General features: G+C 38.4%; 1 protein-coding gene across 4 annotated transcripts; it reads right to left on the bottom strand.

Moving 5' to 3' along the window:
* Nucleotides 1-220: 220 nt before the first annotated feature.
* Nucleotides 221-8,895, bottom strand: gpnmb (glycoprotein (transmembrane) nmb). Of its 4 annotated transcripts, none has more exons than XM_061760216.1 (12): nucleotides 8,657-8,895; nucleotides 7,771-7,926; nucleotides 6,790-6,954; nucleotides 6,333-6,506; nucleotides 5,407-5,568; nucleotides 4,007-4,321; nucleotides 3,377-3,418; nucleotides 3,086-3,283; nucleotides 1,950-2,055; nucleotides 1,376-1,596; nucleotides 1,210-1,300; nucleotides 221-707 (listed from the first exon to the last, which is right to left on the bottom strand). In XM_061760216.1, exons 1-12 carry the CDS (start codon nucleotides 8,724-8,726, stop codon nucleotides 554-556), a joined length of 1,854 nt encoding a protein of 617 aa, XP_061616200.1. In that variant the 5' UTR covers nucleotides 8,727-8,895; the 3' UTR covers nucleotides 221-553. The 4 variants fall into 4 exon arrangements, with proteins under 4 accessions (XP_061616200.1, XP_061616201.1, XP_061616204.1 ...); XM_061760217.1 differs by having other exon boundaries at nucleotides 6,790-6,951; XM_061760220.1 differs by having other exon boundaries at nucleotides 6,811-6,951; nucleotides 8,657-8,894.
* Nucleotides 8,896-11,437: the final 2,542 nt, after the last annotated feature.

Below are 11,437 nucleotides of genomic sequence, written 5' to 3'. Positions count from 1 at the left end.
CGATGCTAAATAGTTACAAGTAATTCCTTTATATATTTTGTCTACTCAAATTTCAGGTTATCCACTGTAGCAGGTTACATCTCTAATAGAAAACAAGCAAAACATCTGGTAATAAAAGGGGGGGGCAAAAAAGTACCACCGCTCAATGTAAAATCAAATGTACTTTAGGCAACTGTTTGGAAAATCTTGGGTTGCTAAATAACTTTCTTCTGGACAAGGGTTTGTTAGTTGACCGCTTTTATTAGAGTCCATGTTCTTTTAACATCTAATTACTAATTCAAGCTTGACCGCTTTACACTTAACGTTAGAAACTGTTTAAACACCATATTGCGTAATATACTTCTGCAAATTGATTACATACACTGACATGAGCTAATAGACTGCAAAAAAAAAAGTTGATGTAGACCACCTTTCGCCAACAGCTCAACACACAATTTCATACGAATAATGTCATCTTTAGTATTTAATGGCTTTTGATCCTCATTTTCTATATGCAGTGGATTCACCATTCAATGCGTATGACCCTTGGCATTAAGTGCCATGACAGGGCCACCTAGACGGGACGCCTCTCTGTCAGCAGGTGGTGACTCTCCTCGCTTGAGGGGAAGAGAGCCTCCCTCAAGCGCATCACGCCTCCTGCAACCCCAGCACGGCTGCCGGCATCCTCCGCCAGTGACCTGCGAATGGGCTGGTACACCTTGTAACGTCTGGAAAGAGAGGTAAGCTGTGTGGCGTATCATCACAAGTGCATTATTGGCAGTTGTCGTCATTCAAATGATAACTGTTAGGGGGAAAAAAATCTATATTTTTCAAACTTTTACTGCCAAAATGTCTTTAACGTTGTGTCCCAAATGAAGTTTCATGATTAGCAACATGTTTTAGAAGATAGCTGGCATAGGCTCCAGCAGCTCGTGACCCAAGTGAGGATAAGGGGTAAAGAAAATGGATGGATGTTTGTCTTTACCGTTATGCAAGACGTTTATATCAATGGGCCACCACTATTTGCTCTGTCAATAACGATTGCCTTTAATATAAATGTCCCAAATAATAATCAAAAAAACCCAATCAAAAAACATTGCTAAATTAGATTGAAATATTCTCTGCCCATGTTATTTTGTTACCCAAAAAATATATCTAAGAATTTCTAAGTGACAACAAACCTTTGAACCATATGAAATATTTAGAATTTTTAAAATGGGTTTTACTTACCTGTAAACAACACATGCAATCAATGCAAAGAAGGCTACCAGTACGGCACTTGTAGAAAGGATCACCTCAGTTGTATGAGGGTTTTTAGACTCTAGGGGAATGAAAATTGTCCATTAACTTTCTTCAGCTGAGCAGGTTTACTCTGGCACTTTCTGTCTCAACTCACCAGGGGCCACTTGGGACTTGTTGATGGTGATACTGGTGCTGGTCAGGGTCAGGCTACGAGAGTCCTCCAGCGTGATGTTGACACAGTAGGTCCCCGGCTGTGGAAAAGTTCTCCTCAGGTTCACCGCGCACTCTGCGGATGGAGGAACGTCGTTGCACATGATGCTGTGCACCCAAGTGCACGTGGGGTCCGACACAATGGTGCACGCCGATGTGGGGATGCTGACGAGGAGAACATTTACCGATAAATGGGATTCTCAAACTTAAAAGAGTATATTTAACTTATTGTAATCCACTTCAACAAATATGCACAGTTTGAACATTAATAAAGCAGCTAAATGTGGGAAAGTAAAAAAAACATAATGTAAATAATGATTCAATAAAAATGTATTGCGTATAAAAGTCAAACAAAAATTGTACCTAAATGTTTAAAAACCAGACAGTTCAAATGTATTTAATTTAAAAGTTAAATACAACTGAACCGTACTTAGGCAGGGATGATTTTGCATAACACTAGAGGGAGCCTGTGTACCACATTTTGAGAATCATATGTCAAGGCAACGTATGGTACATACCTGCCGAGGCATTTCACCAGGAAGCTAATATCAGTCTTGGTAACTCTGGCAGCCAGCACGTCAACAATGCGGCTGTTGGCCTTGCTCTTCACTGGGTGCTTGGGCTCTGTGGAAAACCATGTTGGTATTTGTGCAGAATGAAAGGCTTTGGGTAAATGTCATGTTTTAAGTATATGGCAGAACGTTGGCTAACTAAAACGAATAATAGAACAATTCACTTTGCTCATCTTGGATTTATATTTATCAGTATTTTGCTGTTGTTTGCATGCTTGAAAATTTTAAGAAAGCTAAAGTTGAGTGTACTAGATGGGAAAATTGGGTGATTGTACAATATAGGTTTGAGCACCAGATGGCAGTATTATAAAACTGCCAAAAAAGCGCAGCACTGCTCCAAAAATTCTCACTGTAATTTGAATTGGGCTGTGACTGCAATATGTTGGAGGCGCTGAGAACTTGTGTTGGCTAACTAGCTATTTGTCATTTTGCCTGCTAGTGATTTCAAGTTTTATGGCTGCAATCAAATCTTTATAGCTTGGTGACTTATACGGCAATGATTACTTCTGGATACAGAAATTGGGGGTTTCATCAGATTTTGGCATTTTGACAAATAAAAAATGTGTTTAAAATGAGTTTAATAATAACAATAATCGATTTAATAGTTGTATATCATAATATCATACGTGAACAATATTTAATTATTCGTTGAGTTTAAAAAAGTTTAGTGCAATAGTGTTCTAAGTCCAAGATTTCATGGAAGACGATAAATAACATTCATGTATACTAACATGCAGATGCACTGGCACGCAAGCTAAAGCACTACTTACTTTCTAAGTCTTGTATCAATCTCGGAACCCCACTTTCAGGGATGCTTTTTTTTCGTGAGAGGCAAAGGCTGGTTTCATGGGTGAGGCCATTTTGGAAATGGGACTTGGCCTAGTGTTGCACCGATGAATCAGGAAAGGTGCTCAACGTGACAATGGACTGCCCCCAATGTTTCTCAAAATTGGAACTAATTGGGTAAAGATAGGCCTTTTTTCTATTAGCCCACTCTAGCTCTCAGTGTCTCTGATTGTCCTTCAGCTCCCAGATCAGACCACACCAATTAAAAAAAAAAGAGGCTTGTGCCTGACACCTACCGATGATGCTGATGTTCCCCACGAAGATCCCGTGCACGTAGCGGAAACACCTGTTGCCCTCGAGCACACGCTTGCTGCGAAGCAGAGAGTAGGGAGTCGACTCCGGGGTCGTGCTGGATACATCGGACGGGAGGACTTCTGTGGTGGTTAAACCCGTTGTCACGGTGACAGGAGATGAGCTGGATGTCACTGAGATAGCTGCAGGAAGTGACATGGTAGCATGAACTCATTGGGCAGGCGTGCATGTTTGGGGAACATGCAAATGAGCTGCAATGGCATTTGCAAGCTCACCTTGGCGGGTGGTCATGATGGCTGCTGGAGACGTGGAACGTTCTAGAGGAGGACACACATCAGGAACATAGTGCACTTTCGTTATGGCGTAGGAGGAGAGAATGTATTTATGATATGTTGCGTTATGAGTCATAAGAGAAAAATGTTTGCAAGAGACAAGAGGAAGCCCAGCTGATAGTCAATATGCTATGCCAATCAAGTGAGTTGAATTTACCCTTGAGGAATAATGAGTATAATAAATAAAGATTCCTATTTAATTGTAAAGTATGAAATAGGAAACCTTGCTAAAACGGAACCATAGGAGCGTGCTATACCCAGAACCTTATATTGCTCCTTCACCTTGAAATTATTATATTGAAGTTATTTCAGTCAACAACAAGTAAAAAAAAAAAATAATTTAGGGTGTAACTCCGCCTTGCGCCCAAAGTCACCTAAAAAAAAAGTATTATTTTTATGTATATTATGAATAATAAATCAATAAATATTAACAATGGTTTATCTATATTATGCAATATAGTAATAGTCAAAATATTAATAATTCTTATTCTGTTAAAAAATCTAACTAATTTGTAATTTTATTTATACATTTTATTCCCATTATTATCATTGTTTTTATTGTGCTCGTATTACCAGTAGGGGACGGTGTCGGTGTGGACGTGGGGGCAGCAGGTGGACACTCCATTGGAAACGCCGCCTCCACCACCAGCTTGACGGTCACGTTGCCCACCTTGCCGTAGGCGTGCGTGGTCACGTCACGGTGGGTCACCAGCTGGTTGCCGTCCCTAAAGTCCCACATGTAGTCGATGGCCGCTGCGGTCTTGAGGTAACCGCTGGGGTCGTGGAGATGCACTCGAAAGACAACATCCTTATCGCGGAAGAACACGTTGTTGTCAGACTCGTTGACCGCGGCCTTCTGGGAGATGTCCACCACCACTGGGATCATTTCTTAAGCACAGATAAGCACGGACAACATTCATGCACATATCTTACCAATACGAATTTAAACCAGCAGTGGGAAATCTTTTGTGCTCAGTTGATGTTTAAAACCTATACTCAGAGAGGTAAAGCGAGGCGAGGTAATGTTAAGATGGAAAAAAAAAAACAATCTTAAAATAAATTGTGGAGGGAGGCCAGAATAGTGTTCCCTCATGCAATGAGCTGGCTGACTCCAAAGTCAAGAGCATTCCATTAATGCAGCCAAAATGTGATGTAGCATTGCCTACTGTTTAGTTAAATCAATAAATTAACCAATTATTGAATCAAGAAGGTTCAGGGTGTACCCCGCCTCTTGTCAGCTGAGCTTGGCGCCAGCACGCCGCGACCCGAGTGAGGATAAGTGGTATGGAAAATGGATTGATTGATGAATGAAGGAATGGTAAATGTGTTTGTATTTTTATCTTTACTAATATTTAAATTTCATTATTTGCAATACATAAAAATAACCAAATATTTAATGAAATAATAAAAACAAATACAATTGCAACATGTAAAATTTATTTTTATAGTACAATTATAATTCAACCTCATGTTTGGATTTTATTAATCTTAATGAATTTAATAACAATTAATTTAAGTATTTAAAACAAACTAATCTGAAATGTACTGCATGTTTTTTTTCACTTATATTTTTCATTCTATTATTTGTAAAAAACAACAAAATTAAAATAATATAAACAAATGAGATAAATGAGTAAATAAATTCATTCATTATAAAGAAGTAACCAATTATTTAATAAAATAATTTTAAACATACTTATATTGGTTTTTTTGTTTTTTTTTACAATAAATAACCATTTATTTAATGAGATAAACACATAAATAAAATGACATTTTAAACATTGTAGAATATGTACAATTTTTTTAATAGATATATAATAATTCATTCTCGTGTTTTATTTTATTAATCAGCATGAATTTGAATTTTGGAATGAAAAATGGTCAATTCATATTTAATACATTTGAATTGACCAATCTTAGGGGGGAAACAGGCTAAATGAAGGATAAAAAAATGAAGGAAGAGTGTATTTGACCTGTGACGTAGAAAACTGTGTTGTCAATACTCAAGGGGCTGTACTTCCTGCGTTCACGTTTACGGTACACCATGACCTCCATGACCTCTGCTCCCAGAGGGATGCTGGAGGTGTTGAGGGTCAGGCTGGACGAGTGGCCGTCACATTTCTCGAAATATTGTCCTAGATCCAGACAAAAAGTCAATATTAACAAAAACTATAAAAAGCATGTCAGTTATCAGTATAGGCATGATGAATGTCACAAACTCAGGCAATCTAAATCTATCTAAAACAAAGAAGAAGAAGAAAAAACTATAGTATAAGATGATATCTGGTCATTGTGGTTTATAGATTGTATAAATAAATAAAATATTAGGAAGACCAAGTAATCAGCCGATCGATTAAATCAACCACGACCAGCACTTTTCAAATTGACAAAAATCAGGCAATTTTAATGTATTTTTTAACACATTAACACATTACAACACGAGCCAAAGACAAACATTGAAAAAAAAATCAGCAAAAATCACCTCAATTGTTTTAAAAATGTTTTTTAATAGGATTAAATGTTGTTTGTGTCACCTCTTTAATGTGTTGTGTTCAGAATTAACCAATCACATTCAAACTCCTGTTCAGTGGGAGTCAGCACACACTTGCCACCAATTAAAGTTCCTCTGATGAACCCCAAATGAAGTTCTGTTGTTCTGGTAGGCTTTTCCTGTCATTATTTTTGCTTTCTAGCAAAATCCTGAAGGTTTTCTGCTAACTCTAATACATTAATGGTGGATTAAAAAAACAAAAAACAAAGATGTATCTTGGTCTCATTTATTATATATCACGAAAAGCTAGCATTGGAACTGGGGTGTGTAAACTTTTTATGTCCACTGTATGCTTGAAGTTATTGTTGAATGAATGTGAATGTCATACAGTATGTGAAGGTGTCTCACCCATCGTGTGCCACACGTAGACGTAGTTCTTGTGCCTCCAGTCGTTACTCTGGGGGAAGGGCTTCCCATCGGGGAACACGTTACACTTGGTAGGGTCAGTACATTTCCCAAAGCTGTAGTCCTCCATCAGGGACGTCCAGTTGTACACGTAGCCCGAGCGCACTTGTCCGTTAGCTGCAATAAAGCAAAGTGCGATCTTGTGACGGGGAAAAGTGGTGCCTTTTAACATATTGTTCATTTTACAAGCACAGATATGAGATGTGTCAGAAATGTTCCAGGACTGGTGTCACAAAACATATTTTTCACATGACTTTTGAAAACGTCACCAAATTTCAGTCTGAGGGAATAACATTTTTTTTTTGTTTTTTTAATTGCTGTCAAACATCAAAACAGGTCAAATTTGACCTGAACAGTATATACAAGTAAGGAAGGCCTGGTGCGGCTATTTCGGCAGCACCTGAGGCCTCCAGCTCCGTACCGTCGTCACAGTGTTCATCCCACACCAGTTCCCCGCTGTCGTCTTCCTTCTGGCACGGGGGATACTCCAGCTTGGCCGTGAATGAGATGACGGAGCCGTTGAGAGCGGGGCTGTCGCTGGTGAGGCGCACTGTGGGCTTGCCTTCTGAGACGTACAGTGGGGTCAACAGCTTAACACAGTGTATATAGGCCAGCAATTTCCAATCACATTCATTTACTACAAGCTTTGTGAACCCACCTATGCCAGCGACATACAGTATAGTGACTGGCACAACAATTAAGCTCTTCCACTAGCACTGGCAGAAGGTACAAATAACCCGTGTATCCACGTCTTGCAATTCATCCAATGAAATAATAGCTTTTTGTTCATTTAAACTGGCCCAGATGTCACAGTAAGGAAGTACATTTGTGAGTAAATCGAGAAAAGATCATCATTATTTCAGTATACAGTATATACTTTTTGAGTCATCAGTAGATGAGGTAAAAAAAAAAAAAAAAAGGTTAAATGTGGATATAAATTGTCTAAAATAGTTTATATTAATATCAAAATAACAATTCATGCTCATTTTTATTTTATTGTTTTAATTTAATTATACTTAATTAGCTAATTAATACAATAAAATTGTTAATTTTGTTTTATCTAAAAAATAGTTTGATTCATTAATACAACAATAATCCATGCAAATATTTTTTAAGTCTCTAATTCATTTAATTATAATAAATTAGCCAATTATTTAATAACTTACTCCTATTTTACCCCTTTTTATTTGAAATAAGTAATTGAAATAACAACATCATTCATGCCTATTTTTATTTGATTTATGATAAATTGATTTACACTTAATTAACCAATTAATGTAAAACATTTGAACGTATATGTTTTTTTCAAATGTAAAATATGTTACTTGGCCTACTAAACGTTGGGAAACACTGGTAATGCAAGAAGTTGAGCCAGACTCGCCTCGTCTGCGCATGAGCTGCTTGGGCTTTGGTTTAAAGGGCGGGTAGAGGTAATCGTCCCATGGCATGGTGTCAGGATTCCAGACTGGGATGGGTGGGATGGGGAAAGGAGACATTCTTGCTGCGGTGTGCTTGTGGGGGAACATGTCAGCATATGCTGGAGAGACGAACGGCAAGAAGTTGAAAAAAAGGCGAAAAAAAACATTCATGTTCTGCTTGGCTATAGTAAAGCTTGACAAACTCATTTGAAAATCATATTCCAAAAGGTGCATTTTATTTTAAAATACTTCCCCCAGTAGTAAAAAAAACAACAATAAATATTTTCATTGATTTAAAATCTTTAAATTTGTTCATCCAATGGAAACAAGTAATATCGATACAACTATAATACAGTACTTAGCATTCAGAGACTCTACTACTTAAATGTTGAAAACACACAACACCCCAAAATGTATTTCACTGTATATATGATATACTGTATAGTAGACATAATTAACAAAATATACAAATATTCACGCTGTTAGGCCAGAAAATCTTTGACAACTTCATCCCGTTGCTTAAAATCATATCTAATGATTACAATTTAATGTAACAACATGTCCGTAATGAAATCCAACATTGGTGATGCTTGACATTGACAGAAATCACATGTTTTTTAGGAGGTGAAACGTATGCAGTAAATTGTCTTCAGCTAATGAAACTCGTGAGACTGACTGCAACAGTGAGATGATGGAGAACGTCGTCACAGTGAGTAAAATAGTCAACATTTCAAGTGCTTATACCATTCTCTGCACTATAAAACTATAGACGTATTCAATAAGTACAGCGACCAATATCAAGCTTCACTTATCTCACTGACAATCTTATTTTAAAGTTGAACATCTTACTTTTGCGTCCATCCGCTTGGTAAATGAAGGAGATGCAGGCGAGAAGAAAAATATATTTCAAGACTCCCATCTCGAAAATCAAAACCCAAAAAGTTTAAGTACTGCGTGCTTGAGTGGATGTTGAGCTCTGGCGTGATGTTCTCCCACTACTCCGCTCGCCCTGCTGTGATTTGCGTGTTTGTTTGCAATAATTGAATCTAGTGCTAGTGAGCACACAGACATGTGACGTTTGTTAACGAGACGCATCTCATCCCCCATTAGAGCGCATGAGGCAGGGAAGTCATGTGGGGTGAGGTGCATCGGCTTCCTCTTTGCTGCTGTCCGCTTCTAAAGAAGGATCATCAATGTAAAGCCGAGTTATGACGTGATGAGTAGTCCAAGATTATTGGTTTGGAAGTAAAATGCATATAAAGGTGTACATAATAGAACAAAAGTCTGCTATTTCCATGTAATATCTTTCTCAGAAATGGGATCAATTCAATTTAATAATACTCAGAATCAGAAATCGCCTACAACGTGAGCCACCAGATGAAGTCACGATAACCCCAAATGGTCCAATTGCTTCAATGTTATTGCATTTTCTCTCGATTTTAGTGATGCACGTTGGCGATATAACCCTGAGTAGTGATTGGTGTCCAAGGGACTGTGACCTTATCCACACTGACCCACCGATGTGCCTGACCGAGCTTGTTGCGCCACAGTGGCCCAAAAGCAGAAGGAAAATGTGCAAACTGTTGTTGCGGATTTCAGCGTCAACCCAACATGTGATGGCCGTCGTCGTTTCAGTGCTGCCCCTCCTCACGAGGTTTGCACCCAAATTCCTTTTCATCTTAAAAAGTCAAAGAAAAAGCAGCACAGTGGAATAGCGCTTCGCATGCCTCACAATTCACAAATACACAAAGAGCAGATAAAACACCCTCAATTTGAATCTTAGGATTCATGTTTTTTTTTCTTCAGTATTTTGTAACACACAATATGTTATATGCATAGTTGCCCAAGTCATTTTTAACTTACTGTCACAATATCAATTAAAAAATACCAATTTATGTGGTAAACATTTCAAAAAAATAAAATAAAATAAATAATAAAAAAAAAAACCCTGACGCATAATTGCAGAACGATACATGAACAATCCAACAAATTACAAACCTGCACTTCTAACCAGTGAGACAATATCACCATTTTTTTTTTTTAGCTTTTGTTACTTGACTTTAGTAGAACATACAAGCCAGCCATTCATTTTCTATACGGCTTGTCCTCATTAGAGTGAGCTGAAGCCTATATCAGCTGATTTTGGGGGAGTGGCAGGTTAAACCCTGTACTCGTCATATAACACAGATTTCCAATATTTTCATTCTATGAATTGATTATCCTTTTCATGCTCATGTTTTCAACAATGTGCTGTGCGCTGCTCGACCGTATACAGTGGTAACACCTCTGTTCCCCCTCTGGGGCTCATTAAAGAACTATGGTATTTCATCTTAAACACTAGGTCCATACATATTTCTACCATCATAAAGCCCCAAAATATATTCTGAATCTGTTCTCTTAGCTTGTAAAGAAGCAGCTAAAGCATTCTTCCCGAATATGACAGATTATTTCTACCAATGAATGTATTTCTAAGCATTAGGATATATGCAGCCCTTGCATTAAAGGTCTCTTTTTCTCTCACTGTGCACATGCAGTGTTTTTTTTTTTTCATCGATAGGCGGAATGCAGACGCATTCCGTGCGTGTGTGCGTGCGCGGCTGCTGCTATGTGCTGGCAAGGGAAACTTCACTTCAGTGTATTTTGGCCCGAGCAGAGGACTTATGGGAGTGTTCGCTTCTGGAAATACATGAAGAACTTTCTTATCCCCATTCGCCCTATGAACATGTTCCCACCAGAACACATTGAACTGACCTTCCACTGACCCCTTGTCATTTTCCACCCGGGCCTCTCATTTGAGGTCCACCCTCTCTTTCTTCTCCCTCACCACATACGCGTCTCAGAAAAAAGGTCCTGGAAAGAGGTACAAACAATTATCCATATGCACTACAATAGCGTAGACTGCACATTAACACAGAAACGAACGCCTGTTTGTCCCAACGGGTGTTTCTCAGATGTTCCCTTCCCTCCTCTTCCTCGCTGTAATCACAGCCATGAGAAGACACGCCGCCCTGTCATCCTGGGAGGAGGAGGAGGCAAGTGTGTGCCTTTGTACTTAATGCACGGAAGGTGAGCTGCTCGCTTGTCCCACTCAGCAATGTCTCATCACAGACCCATCCAACAACTGTCCCTTAACGCAACGTTTGCCGACCTTTATCCAGCCAAAGCACCCGTGTCATATCAAACAAATCTCATGTCACGCCCCGAAACAATAATCGTGAAGTTACTCACATATGTATGTAGTCATTGCGAAATGTGGGCCTGCTCAATAGCACAAAGCTATTATTCTGTTGTATGAACGGGAGTAGGTGGATACAAAGGGTTATTGTACCTTCCGCTGTCTAATTGAAGAGCATTGAATTGTTCTGAATGTCACGATACGTCATCAGCATAGACAGATGAGAAAGGATGCAGTTGTAATTAATAAAGCATATATATATATATATATATATATATATATATATATATTTTTTTTTGTGGAACTGAATAGTTTCTTGGGGCACCCCTGATGAGCTATCATGGCACGCTATAGTATTTATTTATTTACACTACATGAAAAATGCATCAACACATATTTGCATGTGTGTTTGAAAAACTAAAATATACACATAACTAACGATAATCATAATAATA

Source organism: Phyllopteryx taeniolatus, chromosome 21, assembly GCF_024500385.1.
Source record: "Phyllopteryx taeniolatus isolate TA_2022b chromosome 21, UOR_Ptae_1.2, whole genome shotgun sequence".
In the NCBI taxonomy this organism is placed as follows: Eukaryota; Metazoa; Chordata; class Actinopteri; order Syngnathiformes; family Syngnathidae; genus Phyllopteryx; species Phyllopteryx taeniolatus.
Note: the sequence above shows the minus strand (reverse complement) of the source record. Positions and strands in the feature narration are given on the sequence as shown.

Bases quoted from the DNA above. Each gene is read 5' to 3' on its own strand.
- gpnmb (XM_061760216.1), bottom strand. From the start codon at position 8,726: ATGGGAGTCTTGAAATATATTTTTCTTCTCGCCTGCATCTCCTTCATT. The intron at 6,507-6,789 runs GTGCTGCCGAAA...GCTTTATTGCAG, and splicing joins TACGGAGCTGGAGGCCTCAG to CTAACGGACAAGTGCGCTCG. The intron at 1,597-1,949 runs GTATGTACCATA...TCTCCTCGTCAG, and splicing joins CTGGTGAAATGCCTCGGCAG to CATCCCCACATCGGCGTGCA.